Source organism: Corvus cornix, chromosome 9, assembly GCF_000738735.6.
Source record: "Corvus cornix cornix isolate S_Up_H32 chromosome 9, ASM73873v5, whole genome shotgun sequence".
Taxonomy (NCBI): Eukaryota; Metazoa; Chordata; class Aves; order Passeriformes; family Corvidae; genus Corvus; species Corvus cornix.
In genome coordinates, this window is record NC_046339.1 from 8,339,266 (window position 1) to 8,356,957 (window position 17,692).

The window sequence follows — 17,692 nt, forward strand, 5'->3', positions numbered from 1 at the left end:
TGCATTTAAGAGGGTCCCTACTCCCTTCCCCTTATGCTGTGGATGATGCCATTTTCAGCTGTTTTCTCTGCTATTCCTGACCTGCAGTTTAGACTTCTTAGATTAATCTAGACCTGATATATCATTTAAATATCTCCATCTTTGCTCAAGTATTGTAGGACAGGTCTCTGGGGGGTGAGAATGAAAGTACTAATGCCAGTCTTATTTTTCTGTAAAGTATATTCCTAGGTTTTGTATTTGCTTCTTCTGTAGTGTTTAATTATGTTATCAAAATCACAACATATTCTCACATTTACCGAAAGAGAAGCTTTTGTAAGATTAGTTTTTCCTATATTTTCTACAGATTAAAATAAACAGATGTGTTTACTCCTAAATAGGAAAATGGATTTTATGTGAAACTGAAACTCTTGTTCCTAAAAAGATCACGAATAACACACGTGTAGTCAAGCGATGTCCTCCTATACTATAACCCAGTTTGGATGAAGAGCTTAAATAGAGAACTTGCGTACCCCAATTTTCAAAGGTTCAACCCCCATCTCACAAGCTATTTATCTCCAGACACCTCGGCTCTCTCCGAATTCGTGCTGCCGGTGCTTTGCACGCTGGTGCTGCTGCCGCAGGAGCCTGCGGGGCTTTGGCCGGGAGCGGAGCCCCGTTACGGCTGCCCCGGGGCCGGGAGCGGTTCCCCGCCCGCGCCCTCCAGCGGCTGATCCGCGAACGGAGAGCAGCTCCAAAGCCGGCAGCGCCGCCACTTCCCTTCGGAAACGGGCTTGAAGGAGAGACGCTCCTCTGCCCGACTCTGTAACATCCTGCCTTTCAGCCGATCCGAGAAGGGTCTGACCCTACCCTTGCGGGTCTGGGACAGTGGAAATTGCTGTGCCCTCTGCTGCGCTTTCCCTCCCGGCAGAGGCTGCTCTGGGACAGCTGCTGAGACCAACACGCACACACCCCTTCTCCAGGCAGCAGCCCTGCTCCGCTGTCCTGCTGGGAACAGAATTCAGGGGATAACTGCTTGTGTTTCATTTCTCCTTCCCATTGCTGGACTGGGAAAACCTTGCACGGTGGTGACAGCTCTGAAGGGGAGAATGGGGCAGGCAGCGTGTGGCCTGTACAGAGCTGCTGTTGCAGACATTGGGGTAGAATGGGCACAAAATATCACTGGCAAGCTCCTCTTTGCTCTGTCCAACCAGTTCTGCTCCTCACAGGGCACTTGCTGCCAGCTCTCTGCTCCCATTCAAGATAAAATGATGCACAAAGCTCTGCTGTATAGCCAGAGTGTAATTCAACATGATCCACAATGACAACTGCACATTGCTGAAACTGCATTCTCCCCTAGCGGAAAACAAAACCAGGAAGATGGATTTTTATGAGCTATCAACAAAAATTGCTAAAAAGTTTACTTCAAACTGAACTGTGACTTCAAAGCCAGCTGTGAAGCCTCTCCTGGTTTCCTCAATTTGCAAGGGGAAGAGATACTAGACACTGATAGCAGTACAAATATCTGAGACAGATGAAATAATGAGAATAGCTTTGAATCTCTCCTTTAAAAAAATAGAAAGTCTGCTTTCACAAAATAAGCTGATCACCGTAACAAGAATTAATCAGGTTTTCCCAGCAACCTTCCTGCACCAACAACTGGCATGTAATTGCCAGGAGCTCTCTGATCAGTTATGCACCTGCTTACAGCTCAGGGTCATGCTAAGGCCACAGCTATTTCAGTTTGAAATAACCTTTTCTCTGGATATTGCAAGATCAATAGTATGGCTCCTATGTATGTCATCAGCTTTGGCTTTTATGCTGCAAACACCAATATTGATCCCTTCAAAAATTAAGCCTTGGTTTCAGAGACCTCTGAACCACAGTGTAATGGATAACAGTGAACTTCAGACTCAAAGGGGGGAAATATTTATAGTCATGCTTTGTTAGGTGAAGGATTATTGATTGACAACAAGAAGCAAACTCTCCTGATAGTAATTCTAGCCACCGCAACTCTGTGAGAATATGAAATCCATACCAGAAAAAAATGCATTTGAAGTGTTAAAGTTGTAACATACATGATTAACAGGCAGCATATTCAAACTTCTCACATCCAAATCATCTCATTTCTACTTATCATTGCTACTAGAGCTGCATGTGTTTGCTGCAGCTCTTTCCTCGACGCCCGTCTGTCAGCATGTGCACATCCTTGGAAAGCTATAATTAAACTGGAGATACTGCAGTAATAATAAATGGAGATGCCAGTAACTGTGGGCTAATTCCCTACCTATGTATAAAAAAATTCTTACAGGTCTTGGAATTTAAAGGCAAAACTCACTCTCCTAAAATACTGAAAGACATCCTCTCTGGTTTCAGATTTTGTTCATCTCTTCACATTGAACCTGAAGTGGCTCTCCAGTGTAAGATGTGAGTAACTCCTACAAAATCTCTGGAGCTCAAGGCATGTATGAGAAGAGTCAGATCCTATCAGCAGCTGTTGCCAGGCAGCCCACAATGCTGTACATCAGCATTGTTTGTCTTGTATTTATGTCTTGGAACTGCAGATAACTGCTCTCGTATTTGAGGCCAGCTGCAGACAATTCATTGCCCAAGGGAAACTGGAAATCACACAGCTCCCGGTCATGCAGAGGAAGCAAGAGCTAAATGGTTTGCAGCCCCTCATATCTCGTTGCCCTGGGCAACACTCTGCACTGTGGAAGTGGCAGATCCAGCCTTCCTCATACAAATTCTGTAGCATATGGTGTTAATATATGGACTGATACTATGACAGCCCCACTGTAGTACTATTGGGGTGCTCACGCATTAGGTGATATGGGTGGGTGCATAAACAGTCTCTGGATAAGAGCTGCTGGTTTCCATCCAAGATCTTTGAGACACAGATGGAGGTAACTGGAAGCACAGAGATTACAAGTTGCACTCAGGGATGTGGGGAATCTGACTACAGATCCTCTCAGCCTGGCTTTCCTTGAGCTCTGACAAACTAACTCAAGATCCCCACATGAACCCAGGACAATAGTGACAATAGGTGCTAACTCTGTGCTGCCTCTTATACCTACTTGCAGCAGGGGCTACAGCTGGGTCAGCTACAGCTGAATGCACTCAGACAAAAATATCTGGTCCTGTGGAGTGCTGAGAACCAGCAGTTCCCCATTTATTCACACAGAAATAAAGAGCTCTTTGCACCTTTCTGGATCAGAGCCACCTTGTTGTAATATTGATGACAGATCATTTCCCATCACCTCTTTGCAATGTTTCAAAGGATTTGGGCTTCTGCAGAAATTTAACCTTTACTCCCATGCTTGAGTAATCCAGGTCAGGAATCAGTGACTTTTAAAATCAAAATAACATTGAACTAACGTTCCAAAAAGGACCTTTGTGTCTCTGTTTAAACTTCCATAGAGTCAGCTGTGCATTCACTGTAATCATCCTGCACTTACTGCAACTGAGTCCTCAGAGAACTTCATCTGTGTTGCATTCATGTACCTCTGGAATCAGGGAAGCTCTGCAGATACAAGAGAGGACTGGGCTGGCTGCCTTGAAGGGCCAAACAAGCCCCTGTGTGCTCAGAGTAGGAGAGCTACTACGAGATGGTAGTATCTTATACTGGAGTCAAACCATGGGCACAATCCACCTTTGAGAGACAGAGTAATGATACTGAAATGAGCAGCAGTCTCCATGAAGGCATGGACACTCAGTGCTTTAGCTGTGCTTGTTTAGCTCCTGACTGCCTGAAAAATTCAGGACTCAAATGTCATGACAGCAGTGATTTTGGAACAATGCATTTTCAAGAACACTCCAAATACAACGCACAGCAGGTGCAAAGCCGGTTTTGAGCTGCTGTGTGTGTGCGTGTGCTGTTCTGGCAAACAAAACAGACAGTCATTTCATGACAGAATGGATTATTGATCCTGGTAGCCTGTCTTCCCTTTGGCCACTTTTTGGGGGATGTTGTACTGTACCGTCAGGTCCCTGCAATGGCCAGAAAAGATGGAGACAGAACACGGACAGCTTTGTAAACTAAATCCTAGGGACCATGGAAATTTATGATTGTCTGTCTCAGTTCAGGGCTTTATTCCCTACTACACTGCAGGAAATATTATAATAGAAAACAGGATGAATGCAGAATTATGTTCAGAATAATTCATTAATGCAGAATTATTTGCAGGTGTCTGCTGAAAAGATACCAACTTTCTGCAATGTTGCACTGCAAAAGATGAGGTAGGTGCATATAAATGTAATGCCTTTCACCCTTGAATGAATGCTTCAGACTTTTCCAGCCGGAATTCTCATGCTGGACATGGCTCTCTTCCAGTACATGAGCTCAATCATTCCTCAGAGGCAGTTATGCTTTTGGACTCACAGATGTTATCTAAGTTGTGCTTACATGACAGTGGAGCTTGAAGATACTGTGATCTCAACCCAGTTGTCCCCTACACATCTGTCCCCACCCCAAAGTGGAGCCTGCTGTCCTTTGTTCCACTAAACTCGAGAGCTTTTTAGTGTTCCTGCTCCCTAAGCAGTACCTCCCTCCATGCCATGACTTACAGATCACTTAAGGTATTTACAGCTGATGTTTTTCCATCTATGCATGTAAGAGTTGGCTGTTTCTTCACCCTGTCTCCCTCCTGTTCCTTGGTTTCGATTCTGGCAGTGTCTGCTGCACTGGTTAGTGTGAGTCACAGATTAGCAATGATCCATGTGCCATGTTATCCCTTTCACATCATTCTCCAGCATTTTCTCATGTGAGCAGGATCAGGCAGCTTTGTAGAGAACTTAGATTTCTCCCAGTCATTGACCCAGTGACCACCTGGAGAAATCCAGATGTTACTGTGCTGAACTCTAAAGGGAGGTACAAGAAGCCTGGTCAGCAGACTAAATCACAGCATTAACACAAAACATGTATGGTTTCTCTTCTCCCAAACATTTGAGTACAAGCCCAGCTCTGAAGAACAGGAGAAAATATACAGACAGGACTACTACCATCTACCAGACACTGTGCTGTCAAAATTATTTTAGCAGTCACCTGGGTCCCATTCAGAAAAGTTCACCCTAGATTGAATGCTAAGTCCAGCCTTGGGACTAAAAGAGACCTCGAACGTGGTACAGAAGGGGGGAAAGAGTGCCAGCAATGGAATTTATTAGCTTATCTTCTACTCACTGAGATGACCTGGTGCTGCAAGTACCTCCCCAAATCCTGATCCTGCTTCCCCCAGGGAGATGCTCTCTATGGGGAACTCTTGAATTCAGCCACCATATGGAAGGCAAGAAAAAGGAATTAAATAAAAGATGAGGCAAGAGGTGGAAAAAGGCCCTTTTATTTAATGAGCTGCCAGGCAACGTGATAGATGTCAGCTTAGTTTAATTTCCAGTGAGGCCATCTGAGCTCCCCTCTGCCACAGAGATAAGAACAGACAGAGGGGCTCCTCTCTGCCTCCTCTTGGTCCTATTTGCTTTTTAAGCTTGGGCCTTAGCAATGCAGAATGGTCAGTACTGCCTGTCCTGTTAGCAAGCAATGATATCTGCCAGCACCAGCATCTCTCATTGTGCCTGACTCGGAGACCTCACGCAGAAGAAAACCTCCTGGACTTGCTTTGCCCAGGAGATTCCTCCCACTTCCTCCTTCCACATAACCCTGGGCTTGTCCTGGAGTGTTTAAGAGCAAACTGGGAAGTGCCACAGTCTGACTAGCTCAAGGATGTACAGGACCTGGTGCCTGGCAAGCACAGCTGTGGAAGGGACCATGGGCATCGCCACTACTAACAGCTAAACTTGGATCCTGCCGCCTGACTTTCCTTTACTGATTTCCTCACGTATTAAACACTTCTCCATGCCAAGAAACACCTATAAGTAATTACTGTGGTAGATTAGAAAATAAAGGACAGAGGGAGACTGCTGTAGCATTAGATTTAACAGCAGCAATGCAGAGGCTTTTGAAAGAGAAAGTGACTTACGGATTGACAGACTGGATCACACCTCAGCTCTATCCCGCCTAGTTCCCTGTCTCCAACAGTTGCCATCACAACATGCGTAAGTAGAAAGTGTGAAAACCTTGCAGCAAGCAGATGGTGGATAGCTACTCCTATTCCCTTTTCTCTCCAACATCCTGGTCTCTTACTGGCATGAGAATGAAAGCTCAGAATGTAACAGCCAGTTTTGGGGAGGGTATCAATAAATGAGAAAACAGGGCTGTAAGCAGCCTTTCAGTTCTGTGGGGCTCTGTATGGCTCTCCTCAGTGCATGCTGCTCTGAGAGTATTAACAGTACCACACCTGGATATTGCAAGGTTTTTCTTTTTCTTAAATTCTGTCAAGGATGCTAGGATCACATCCCATATGAAAAAGTATTTCATCTAAAGTAAAAGATGTAAAGTAGAAGAGGAAAGTCTCTGAGCTGTTCTCTCCTGAAATTGAAGCAGCCTTAATGCATGCTATTGTTTCTGGGAAGCTCTTTAGTCACCTCTGTCTACCTGAACATGAGGCCAAACTATCACATAAATATTTTGTTTTGAGACAAAGTTCTGGATCCCAACTCATAGGAGTTTCTTATAATTGTTATTTCTGATAATGCCTCTGCAAACCAGGTTAGAATGTGGGCTTTAAACAAGTCTGTGGTACTTGCAATATTCTACATCTTGGAAAGTGCACTAGGCACATCTGCACATTTTTCATGTATTTCTGTGAGAGCTTCATTTCCACTTTTTATAGATACAAACTTTGCAGCATTAGCAAAATACTTTTAAACAGTTCCTTACTAAACAGTTTCCAGTGAAACAGCTGCACATAATAGGCCATATAGAATGGGGTAAAATTAATAACCACACTCTAGGAACAAAAAAGTAAACAAGAAGCTTTTTTTAAGCTGTGAAACTAAAAAGGATAAATTGCTATTATCTCTCCTTTCCCACATTCCACCCTCCCACATGGAATCTCTGAGGTCTAATAGAATGAGCTTATTTCCCTTGTCTTCACTATTTTCATCTTTCTCTTCATATACTATTTTTATATTTTGCATGAATTCAATATTTTTGACCTTTGCCACTTCACCAAGTTTGGTAAAAATTGGCCAACAGTTCAAAAGCTTTACTGGGGTACAGAGATAAAGATGCAGATAACATGAATAAACCTCAATTTTTTTATAGAATTAGGTTAATGGGGAAACTTCAACCTACCATTTCTCATCAGCATAAGATGGCAAGTAAATTTAGCAAACCCATTTCTGCAGTTTTCTATTGTCATATTTCACTGGGAATGTGTGAATGGTATGGCCCCTCCCATGCCTGTATATTATTTTTGGGTGAGGAGACCTGGTGTGCTGTGGTCAACGGAAGGAGCAGATTCCCCCTGCTGTGCACCATCCCTAAGTAGGACAGAGCCACAGAATCCATGGTTCGAAAAGAGTTCCTGAAATGCATGAATGCTCCAAAACAAAGGCAAGAATTTTATGTTGCAAACAGAGGAATTTTATTTGATTTAAGCCTTTTCATGGGAGTAGCAAAGGGCCTATTTGATATAGTACCTCAAAAGTTAATTTCTTAAAATATCCCTTTTTTGTGTCCTTGATGTCCACAGACACATATTAGAAATGTTGCAACTGTCTGTCCAACTGTGACATATTAGATTATTTGTGGCTTTGTAGCATAAAGCAGATTCTGTGACTTGTGATGCTTAGCCACTGGCCTCGGACAAGTGCCAGCTCGGGTTATTCCATTCTGTTGACCTAAATTCCTCTCACACAGTCAAGTAGATGCAGTATCATCCTTTACTTCCTGTCCCAAATTGTAACACAGCTTCTCTTCACACATACAGGTGTTTTACACCGCTCCCCAACTCTGGTGGTTAAGCCAAGAGTGGCAGGAATTGACATACCATGGTTAGCAGATAGGAATTTTAGAGTCTTGACATGTCAATCCTAGACTAAGGTCTGTCGCTTTCTTTTTGATTTCAATCAAGTTGCTTAAATTCTTTTTTGTTTGTTTTTCTCATAAAATGAGAGACTGGAGAAGCAAGAGTGTTTAAAATCAGATGAAAGCTGATGTGAATCTATGGGTTTTTTTCTTGTATGTAACATTTGTGCAATGTAGTGCTTTTTGCAAATCACATCAGTGCCAGTTCTACCATGGACACTGACAGTCAGCTCATCTGGGTCCAGTTAACATTTGAAGGGGAGGAGCTCTTACAACTTCATTGAGAATTAAGGGGAGCCTCTAAGAAAACCCCATCTCCCACAGACTGTGGAATTCTTTATTGCCACGAGAGGAGCCAAGCTGCTGGCCTTTTGAGACAGCTCACATTGGTTCTAGCAGCTCCATCCTGTAATACCTACATCCAAATCATTTTAAGAAAAAGCCTGTGGAAAACGGGGCACTGGAGGTGCTTGTGTGCGCAACTGTGCCCAGAATATTGCCCACACATAGCAAAGCTGGCATCAGATTTCTGGGGGCCAGCTGCCAAGTGTGGGTGGGTAGTGAGAGCACAAAAGAATATTCCTGTGGGCTCTGCAGGCTGGAAGAGCTGTACGTGTTCCCGCAGGCAAACAATCCTGCTGTCAGCACCAGGCACATCATCCTGCAAAGCTCTTCCCTCCCCACCACAGAAGAGCTGCCACTTGCCCACCTACCCGAAGGACACACTTTTTCCAAAATTGATGAGTGTTTCCCCAACACCTCCCAACAAACAAGTTCAGTAAAAGTAGGGTAAATTTAAAAAAGACTCTTGATGCAGTTTCAGTAATATGCTGGGGTAGTGTTGGTGCTATATCTCAGATAGTAAGCAGAAACCCTGCTGACATTCACAGACGGCTCCTGTCCTAGGCACCTGTGGTGGCCCCATTACCTCACCCTCACTAGGACAATCAGGAATAATCCCAGGGAGGCTGAGGGAGCACATGGCTATTTAAGAGATCTAATTTGGTCCTCTGTTCTTTTATACCGTGTGAAGATGTGCTACCATGCAGGGTGGTACTAGAAAAGTGCCAAGTTAAGAGAGCTACTGTGGAGCAGGGAAATACCTTCAAAAGTTTGATTTTGACCTGGGTGAGGCAGGCACTGCATGTATGAAGTCTGTAGTAGGATAAGAAGCTTTTTTTACTAGCACATGAACTGTCTAACACAACATGAGTCAGCTATTAAGGGATGAAAGCTTTTGCCCAGGACAGATAAGTTGAGCCCCAGGCAATTAACTATGTGACACTCTTATTGACACATTAAAAATAAAATGGTGTGTCATTACTTGACACAGACCAAAATGGTCCCATAAAGGTTTTATTGAAAATATAAAGGTCTTTCTTTTTAACGTTCCCATAAAGTTCTAGTTTGACATTTTGCAAATTTTGTGAATAAATTTCTTCCCTCTTGTTCTTGGATGAGCTGGGAGCTGTGCTCCCAACCAAGAGCTAGCTACATTCTGGAGAGTCTGAATCCCACCAGTCCAAGTGGCAATATGAGGGTGATAGTTGTAAAAATAGTAAACACTATAAAGTACTTACATGGCCAGGGATCCCCTCGGTTTGCTAAAGCTGAGAGCCCTTTCACTTATTTGAGCTGTAAAGACTCCCACTGAACTAACAAGAGACCCCTGCAGCTTCCCAGGAATTATTCTTCCAATAAGCCACGGCTGATTCAGCTAAGGCACCCATGTTACAACCTGTGATTCATAAACATGGCACATCATCATCATGGGTTTGGAAGAAATGTTCTTCCTTCAGCCAATAACAAATGTTTTAATGTTACTTTCTTCCATTTTTGTACAACTGTTTTTGCCAGTTATATGATTCAATAAAAAATGAACTCTGGCTACAGAAAGGCAGGCAAACTCCACAAGTAGGGTCTGATTAGTAGGTCTCAAGTGGCTGGGGAAATGGTGGGATTATCCTTCCCTGATGGAAGCTGATCAACTAGGCTCTTGCCTCCGTGTGGAATGCAAAAAACGCCAGGATCTGTGACCTTCGCTCCTCTCCCATGGACTGACCTGCTGGTTGACATCCAGGAAACCAGTGGGACTCTCTAGCATCAGCCTCATGACCCAGAAACCTCTCTTATTTAGCAGGGAGCAGGGGAAAGGTTCATCAACATTTCTAGTGTCCAGAATGACTTTTATTAGACAACAGTATATTATACAGTAGTTAACATAATGCTATGTTACCTCTAACAAATCCCTCCTGATATCAAGGAGAGTCCTCAATATGGATGATGGGGACCTGCATTGAGTTTAACAAGAAAACCAGAAGATACACAAATCTCCTGAAACACTCTTCAAAAAAAAAAAAAAAAAAAAAAGAGAAATATGCCTCATATTGAATCCCAAATCTTCATTAAAAAAGTGAATTCATGTGACTTCATGTCAATCTGAATTTGCACAATTGCAAAGCAATTCATGTTGGCATTACTGGGTCAAAGAGGCTGCTGCTGCAAGCTCTCCTGGTAATCATACTTTCTCCCATACCAAGCTCCTGGTGAGGTTAACCTGGAAAAGGTTTTGGAGAGATGGGGCCTGGTCTTAAATATTTTATTGAGTTTAAATCTGCTTTTGTGCTATTTCTTTAGGCAAGATACTGATTACATTTGCTCTCCTAAGCTAAGTTCAGCTGCTATAGCTAATATCAAACGAAAGAATAATGTTGGTCTAAAATCTTACTTACATATTCTCTAAAAGCCAGATTTTGGTCACACTCTGTTTCATATACAGATTGAGTAAAGTCAGTGACAAAGGCATTTCAGGAACCTGTACAACATCTTTAGCATTCACAGCACACAATCCATTGCAAACACTGACAGCTATAAAATTTGCCCCTATGCATTCAACTAAAAATGTTCTCTTTATGTGATGCAACACAGCTGCAATCTGCTTTAACTCAACTGTAGGTAACAAAAAAGGGTCACAAAAGCTTTTCTCAGCTGATATTTTAATCACCAGCATCTCCTACTGTCTTGCTAGTTTCAGGTTCCTCAGTTCCTGGTCATTCAGTGCCAGCAGGTGGGTATCCAGCCCAGATGCATAAGGATGTCAGTGCAAAGCTTAGGGCCTCACCTGTATTCACTGGCATTTGAATGTTAGAAACAGTAAAATCAAGCCTGACAGAGAGAAAAGCTTTTTGAGATCCTGTCCTAGCACCTTCCAGAAATCCTGAAACAGCAAAGGCCACGAAGATTCCCTGAGAATGGGCTGCTATTCCAGTATCACAAGCAAATGCACAGCACATTAGCACTGCCGTTGCTCCAGCATCCTCCCACCACCCCCTTTTCTCCACCACCTCCCTGCAAGGACTGTGCTCGAGTATTTTACACAGCTCACTTCACAGGTAGGACACGCTGCTCTTACTGTTTCTGCTTTTCAGAGAAAACATGCTTGAAAAACAAACCATCAACAAAAGGCCGTCTAATTGCCCAAAGCCGGGGATTCGCAGTTTGCTGATGGCTCCTATTTCATGCACAGGTGTGATATTGTCACACAAAGGCAGCAGCACCTCCTGGGGGAACAGGGCCCCTGAATCCACACAAATGTAGTAAGAAAAATAAAGATGCCTTACCCACATGGGTGATAACCGTAGTCAGTCGCTGGGTGAGCTCCTGATGTGACATCTCTTCTTCTTTTAGCCAAAAAAGCATTTCACACAGGGAACTACACAGCATCCAAAAAAAGGTGCACCCAGAGTGGGAGGCTGCACACTCACTGCCTCACTTGCACACAAAGCAGGGACCACTCCCACGGCACGGCCCTTCCAGCTCTCACATCTTCTCTCGGCTGCTCACCTCTTCCAGTTTGCTGCCATCTATGCATGGACGTTGAAAAGCTCCTTCCAGATGGGGATTTTACCCCCCCTGACAGAAGGAAGGGAGCAGGAGGGGGGAAATACAAAAGGGGGAGAAGCAGGAGAGTTGATTGCTTATGGCTTTTTTTCTCCCTTCTCCCGCGGATGAGGCAAAGGATAAAGAGACAAACCAGCTAGCAGATACCTTCCTCCAGGGAGACTTTTGGATGTGATGCTGCGAGTCAGGGAAAAATCCTGGAGGTAGGAATGGCATCGGGAGGAGTGGAGCTGGCAGGAGAGCTGGAACAGCCGCAGCTGCTCTGCGACGCTCCCTTCACCGGCGTGCCTGGGAGTGGAGAACACGCTCACAGCCTCCGGTGCTCCCCCTCGGCCCCTGGGGCCCGAGTGCCTTGCAGGCTGTCGTTGAGTGGAACCCCGCAATGTCCCCAGAGACCCTCCTCCCACCCCCTCTTAGAAGTCGCTGCCTGAGGGGCCACCGCTTCTGTGGAGGGGGAGGGGGGCACTGGGCTTTTTAGGTGTGTTGTGGCCAGAGGCTTTGTTGTTCCACCTGCACAGACAGGATCCCTGTGATCCTGACTGAGCCCACAGGACCCTCTCCAGCTGCGCAAGTACAAGCAGGGTGAATTAATCAGCCGTGGGTGTTGGGCAGGACTCACCACGGAGCTCAGCCGTGCCCGTGAGCAGGCAGGCACAGGTGGCCTTCAGTGGCCAGAGCAGGTCTGTGGGGAGCAGCTGCCCCTGGGTGCTTGTCACACAGCTGAGCCTTGCCTGGATGCGTGGCTGCCATGGGGCAACGGGCTGCGGAACAAGGGGAAGCTTCATCAACCCTTCCAGCTACAGATCCCAGCTGGGATCCAAGAGGAGGGAGAGTAAGGCAGGCAAGGAAGTGAGAAAGGGCAGAACAAGCCAGAGACTTGTATGTCTCCATTCCATCCCTCATTCCATCTCATCTTTGGAAGCCTACCTGAAGCTCCATGCAAGATAATTCTGGAAAGAAGGAAAACTTATTATACAGCGAAAATGGAAGAAATAAAATAGAGAAGGGTGCAGCTGTCTGCAAGATTTGCTCTATTCGCACAAAATTAATTCAGCTCTAACTCCAGATCACTACCCATCCATAGAGTTTTGCTTAAGTCCACCTTTCCATGCATGCCGAAGAACCTGGCAACACATATGCCCAAAGCTGGAACTGTAAAATACCCCTGTGGGCTCATCGGATCTTAAAACACAGTTTGTGTGGCTGTCCTGGCATTGCAAAAAGGTTTATCTACCTCTGTGAAGGGAAAATCCTATAATCAGCTGGCTGACCTACAAGCCAGTCTGAGTATCTGTGCTGTTGTCCTCATTTTGGGATGACTGACCAACTCTGCCAAGAGGTTCCTTGCACACTTCTGTTCAGTTAGTTTAACAGCAAATGTGTCTGAAAACGTGAGAAGGATGACTTCAGAACCACCCACCTGCCAACATTTTGGGATTAAAGCAAAAGCCATTTTTTTCTGAGATCCAATTTTACTGCCCATCTGAGCAGTAAAAGTCAAACTGCAAAGACCTTGACTAACATTAAAAGGATTCCCCCAACTAGGGAAGAGATGCCATCATTGGGGGGGATAAAGTGTGTGGGAAACAGACTGACATCTAGCTATAATTTTTTTGAGGGATTTGAAAGGTCCAGGCTGCTTTCTTTTTTTTTGTGGAGGGTCAGAGATGGCAGGTAGGAACATGGCACTAGAAAAGTCATCATGTTTCCAGACACTTAACAGATTTTTCTTTTTTCTTTTTTTTTTCTGCAGGCACAGACACTGTAAAAGCCCATTCATAAATGAACTAAATACTAAAAAGCAGAGTAGATGGTTTGCTCTCACTACTCCTACAGCAAGGCTGTTCAAGAACATCAAGGATAACTGAGAGCCTTTGTCTAACTTCTAGCTAGATTAATTCTCAGCTATTTTAAGACCATATGCTCTTATACCAACATTGTTATTCAGCATCAGTAACTGCAGACTTGTGGACGTTTGCTATTTGAAGATCCTTTTTCTCTTATTCTTTGCTCTTGCTATGTTAATCTGCTTTCCAGCTTTCCAGCACACCTTCAATAGTTTTTGAACCTGCTGATCAATCTCAATCCAGTTCAGGAGAGAGGAATTAGTTCTCATATCTTCACTGAAAATCAGCAAGGTGCACAAAGTCTGAAAGGGGAAAGGATGCAGTAGGGACTCACTGATTAATCATGGCTGCCCCCTGCTCAGCTTAAACTGTGGGGTGGGTTACATGGGATCATTCCAAGGCTAAATGGGATTCAGTGCAAGTTCAGGGTGCTGTCCCTCCCTTATGATGTGAGTGAAAATAAACAAAAGGGGGAAATTTTGGTGGGAGGGTTTGGGCTGCAGGACACAGCCATGGGATAGCAAACTCCATTAGTTTTACCAGTTAGGGGATGATTTCTTTACACTGCCAAGATTCAGTGGTGCCTGCATTAAAAAAGGCTGCTTTTCATGTATTGCCATTACAAATTCTCAAATGGAAGAGCCACAGGGGACAGAACCAAATCAAAAACATTGCAAAAGCACAGGTGATCCACAGACCCAAGATGAGAAAGGGAAAAAATAGGAGCCTGGACTTTAGGGATCTCTTGAAGACAGAGAGAATGAAAGTATCTATCACTTGAGGAATGGTTGAAAGATGCTGAAGCAACTCAGTCCATCAATGGGATGGTAACAATTTCCAGCACTGCGATATTTTTTTGTGAAATTGAGCCAGTACTTTTACAACAAATACTGACTTCACCTCTGAAGGATAAAAGCCCTTGCTGATAAACATGTGGTAGAGGTACAGAGGATGATGATTTACATTCCAGGCAGGGATCTCACTGAAAGCAGGATCAGGGGCTGTGCAAACACCATGGTTCCACTACTAAGATGATGACCAACAGGCAAAAGAATTTGGTTTTTCTGTAGAGTGACAGCCTGACAAATCACCAGCTGTTTATTAGATCCTGAATCAAACAGCTGAGGCCAAAGCATTGTAAGCAATCTTAATAAGCAGTAAATTGCACACTGCAAACAAAAAGTGTTTATAAGACTCTATGGCCTGACCAGATATAAGGGGAAACTCTCACAGGGGAAAAAAAAAAAATCTTTTCTTCTTTGTCACCTTATATAGCTACACATCTTTCTTCTGTCACTAAAACCCCATGGCCAACTGAGCCTGAAGGGCTGTTGATAATCAAAATGAGATCCATCCATGAAACTAGCCTGTCTTCTTCACTGTCTTGATTATTTCCATTTTCCCAGTCCTACATAACCTTTACAAGCTCACCCATCTTCTAGTTTTTCACAAACATCTCCTTCCAGAATAAGATTACAACCTTCTGGTGTACAGAGTGCCTCTGAAGACATGTCCATAGCAGAAAAATATGCAGGCTAATGGAATAACAGTGAAGTTTAGAATTCCTTTACCAAGTTTCTTCCTTTGAAAACAAGCTACTTTGGTACCATACCTCTTCCTCCTTTAACTTTTGTCTCTAGACTGGCTGATCCCTGTATCAAAGGCTGGGGCTTCTATTACTTACTGGGAAGAACTATAACACTTTTGGAACAATTGAGAAAGGTAATTACACTGTGACCACTTCTGACTGGCTATGGCAGTACCTTAGATCTGCAGCACATTTCCATCAGAAGAAACTGTTCTACTAAGTGAGTCAGATACCTCTTTGATTCACACACAAAGAAGGCACACAGAGTGCTGCTTCCTTTCTGGAATATCAGTTACATAGCAAAGGAAAATAGCATTCCATATTTTAAGTTTTCTTACTTTTATCTGTTTGGAACAATTCAGTCAACAGTGCTTTTGCTTGGCTTTTAAGAAGGTCACAGTGCTAGTGCTTCTCTGCTGTTCTCAGCTTTCCACAGGCCTCTCAGTCAGCTCCTGTGACAAATCTGGGCTTCTCTGCCAAAACTTGCAGGAACACCTTTTCTTCACACACAGCTCCCGTGGCAACGCTTGAGGCTCTACCTTCACACTTAGCCTCTTGCCTAAGCTCTGCAAAGTCTGACCTGCTTTGCCTCAGACACTGTTTCAACTACTTGAAAAGGAGTGCAGCTGCTTGTAAAATCCATGCTGAAGTAAAAGAGGCCACTGAAGACACGACACTAGTTTTAGCAAAGTTCTCTGCTCCTCTCCCTGTCTTCCCTCCCCATCATAAACCTTTTTGTCACCACCAATTGATTGATTGTCACCATCAATCATTCACTTTCTGTGCTCCAGAACAACTGTCCTGACACAGGGTGGGGCAGTGGCCCATCTGTGAACAGGACCATTAATATACCCTTAGGAAAGAGTGCATGAAACAGGCCACTTAAAGAGATTATCCCTCTCCAGTATTTCCCTGCAGATTGCAGGGACTTTCTGAGCTTAAGTCTGCATATGACTGATAATATTTAATACTCCATTTCTTCAGGAATCTGTCTAGCTATTTTTTAAATCTACTTATAATTTTGATGACCATAAAGTTTGGTGGCAACAAGATTTTCAATTTAAATATGCATTTGTGAAAAAAACTAGTTCTTTTGATTTTAAATCTGAAGCTTGATAGTTCAGTTTCAGGCCTCTGATTCCTGCATCTTAAGAAGGAATGGGTACTTTCCTATTTTCATTATCCACCTTTGCCCTGACTTCTTTTACACAGTGATCATAACCCACAGTTACCTGAGCTGAGCTGAGACAAATGCTGTCCTAGTTATTATATCTTAGGGGAAAAAAAGTCCATTGATACATTCAACATCCTTGCCATCTTGCTTTGAACCTTCTCTTGTTTATGCAGCTTGGACAGTGAAAACTGCCAGTGCCAGTCTGCTCTGTGTTGCTTACATAATTCTGACAGAAGTCTTCCAGTGCTAAAAGTTAGGAGATAAATGTTTGCTGTTAATTTTTTACAAAAATCCATATGCCTATTTTTATTGCATCCATTTCTTTCAACTCTTTCCTCTTTTAAAACAAAGCCTAGATTTTAGACAAAACTGTTGAACAGAAGTGATTCTGTAATTTTTAGGCCCAGCTTACTTTTATGAACTCTGTGTAGTTTATTTTAAGGAAGCCACTTGTCCACTTTCAGCATCATAAAAAACCCTGAGCTGATCTCCTAGGAAGCTTTCATGTCAACTGACTGAAGGTCGAGATTGATGGAGGCATGGGCAGGTCTCCAGGGCAGCAGGCAGAGTAACTTATAAAGGCAAATGTCCTCACCCTAATCAATTCTCCCGCTCTGCTACTGTCACTAGCTCCTGACACACTGGTTTTCTGTCAGATGAGTTCTTCAACCCTCATTCTGTGGCTGTCCATCTGCAAATGGCTGACATAAGACTGGTGTCCTGGTTTCAGCTGGGATAGAGTTGGTTTTCTTCTTAGAAGCTGGTACAGTGCTCTGTTTTGGGTTCAGTGTGAGAATAATGATGATATGAAACTGGTGCTTTGGTTGTAGCCAAGTAGTGCCTCCCCTAAGTCAAGGGCTTTACAGTGTCCCATGTTCTGCTAGCGAGGAGGTGCACAAAAAACTGGGAAGGAGCATGGCTGGGACAGCTGACCTGAACTGGCCAAAGGGATATTTCATACCATAGAATGTCTTGCCCAGTGCATAAACAGGGGGAGTTGGCCAGGACAGGCTGATCACTGCTCAGGGACAGGCTGGGCATCGGTCACCTTTGTGTGAATCACTTGCCTGGGGTTTTATTTCTCACTCTCTCCTTTACATTACAATTATTATTGCTATTTTTCTTGTTGTATTTGGTATTATTAAATTATTATATTTTACTTTGTTTCAATTATTAAATTGTTCTTATCTCAACCCACAAGTTTTACTTTTTTTCTGATTTTCCTCCTGATCCCATCGGGGGACAGGAGAAGTAAGTGAGGACTGCCTGGATTTAGTTGCTGG

At 43.8% G+C, this 17,692-nt stretch overlaps 1 protein-coding gene across 2 annotated transcripts in view; it reads right to left on the bottom strand.

The window, feature by feature from the left end:
* Window positions 1-12,083, bottom strand: part of MCF2L2 (MCF.2 cell line derived transforming sequence-like 2) — a 159,965-nt gene extending 147,882 nt beyond the window's left edge. The window contains exons 1-2 of one of the 2 annotated variants that reach the window (XM_010397301.4): window positions 11,948-12,083; window positions 11,521-11,812 (exon numbers count right to left, since the gene is read on the bottom strand). In XM_010397301.4, the coding sequence (XP_010395603.1) occupies window positions 11,521-11,623 (103 nt within the window). In that variant the 5' untranslated portion in view covers window positions 11,624-11,812; window positions 11,948-12,083. Of the gene's footprint in view, window positions 1-11,520 lie in introns of both variants that reach the window. The other variant, XM_010397300.4, reaches the window with a different exon arrangement.
* Between the last annotated feature and the right edge of the window lie 5,609 nt (window positions 12,084-17,692).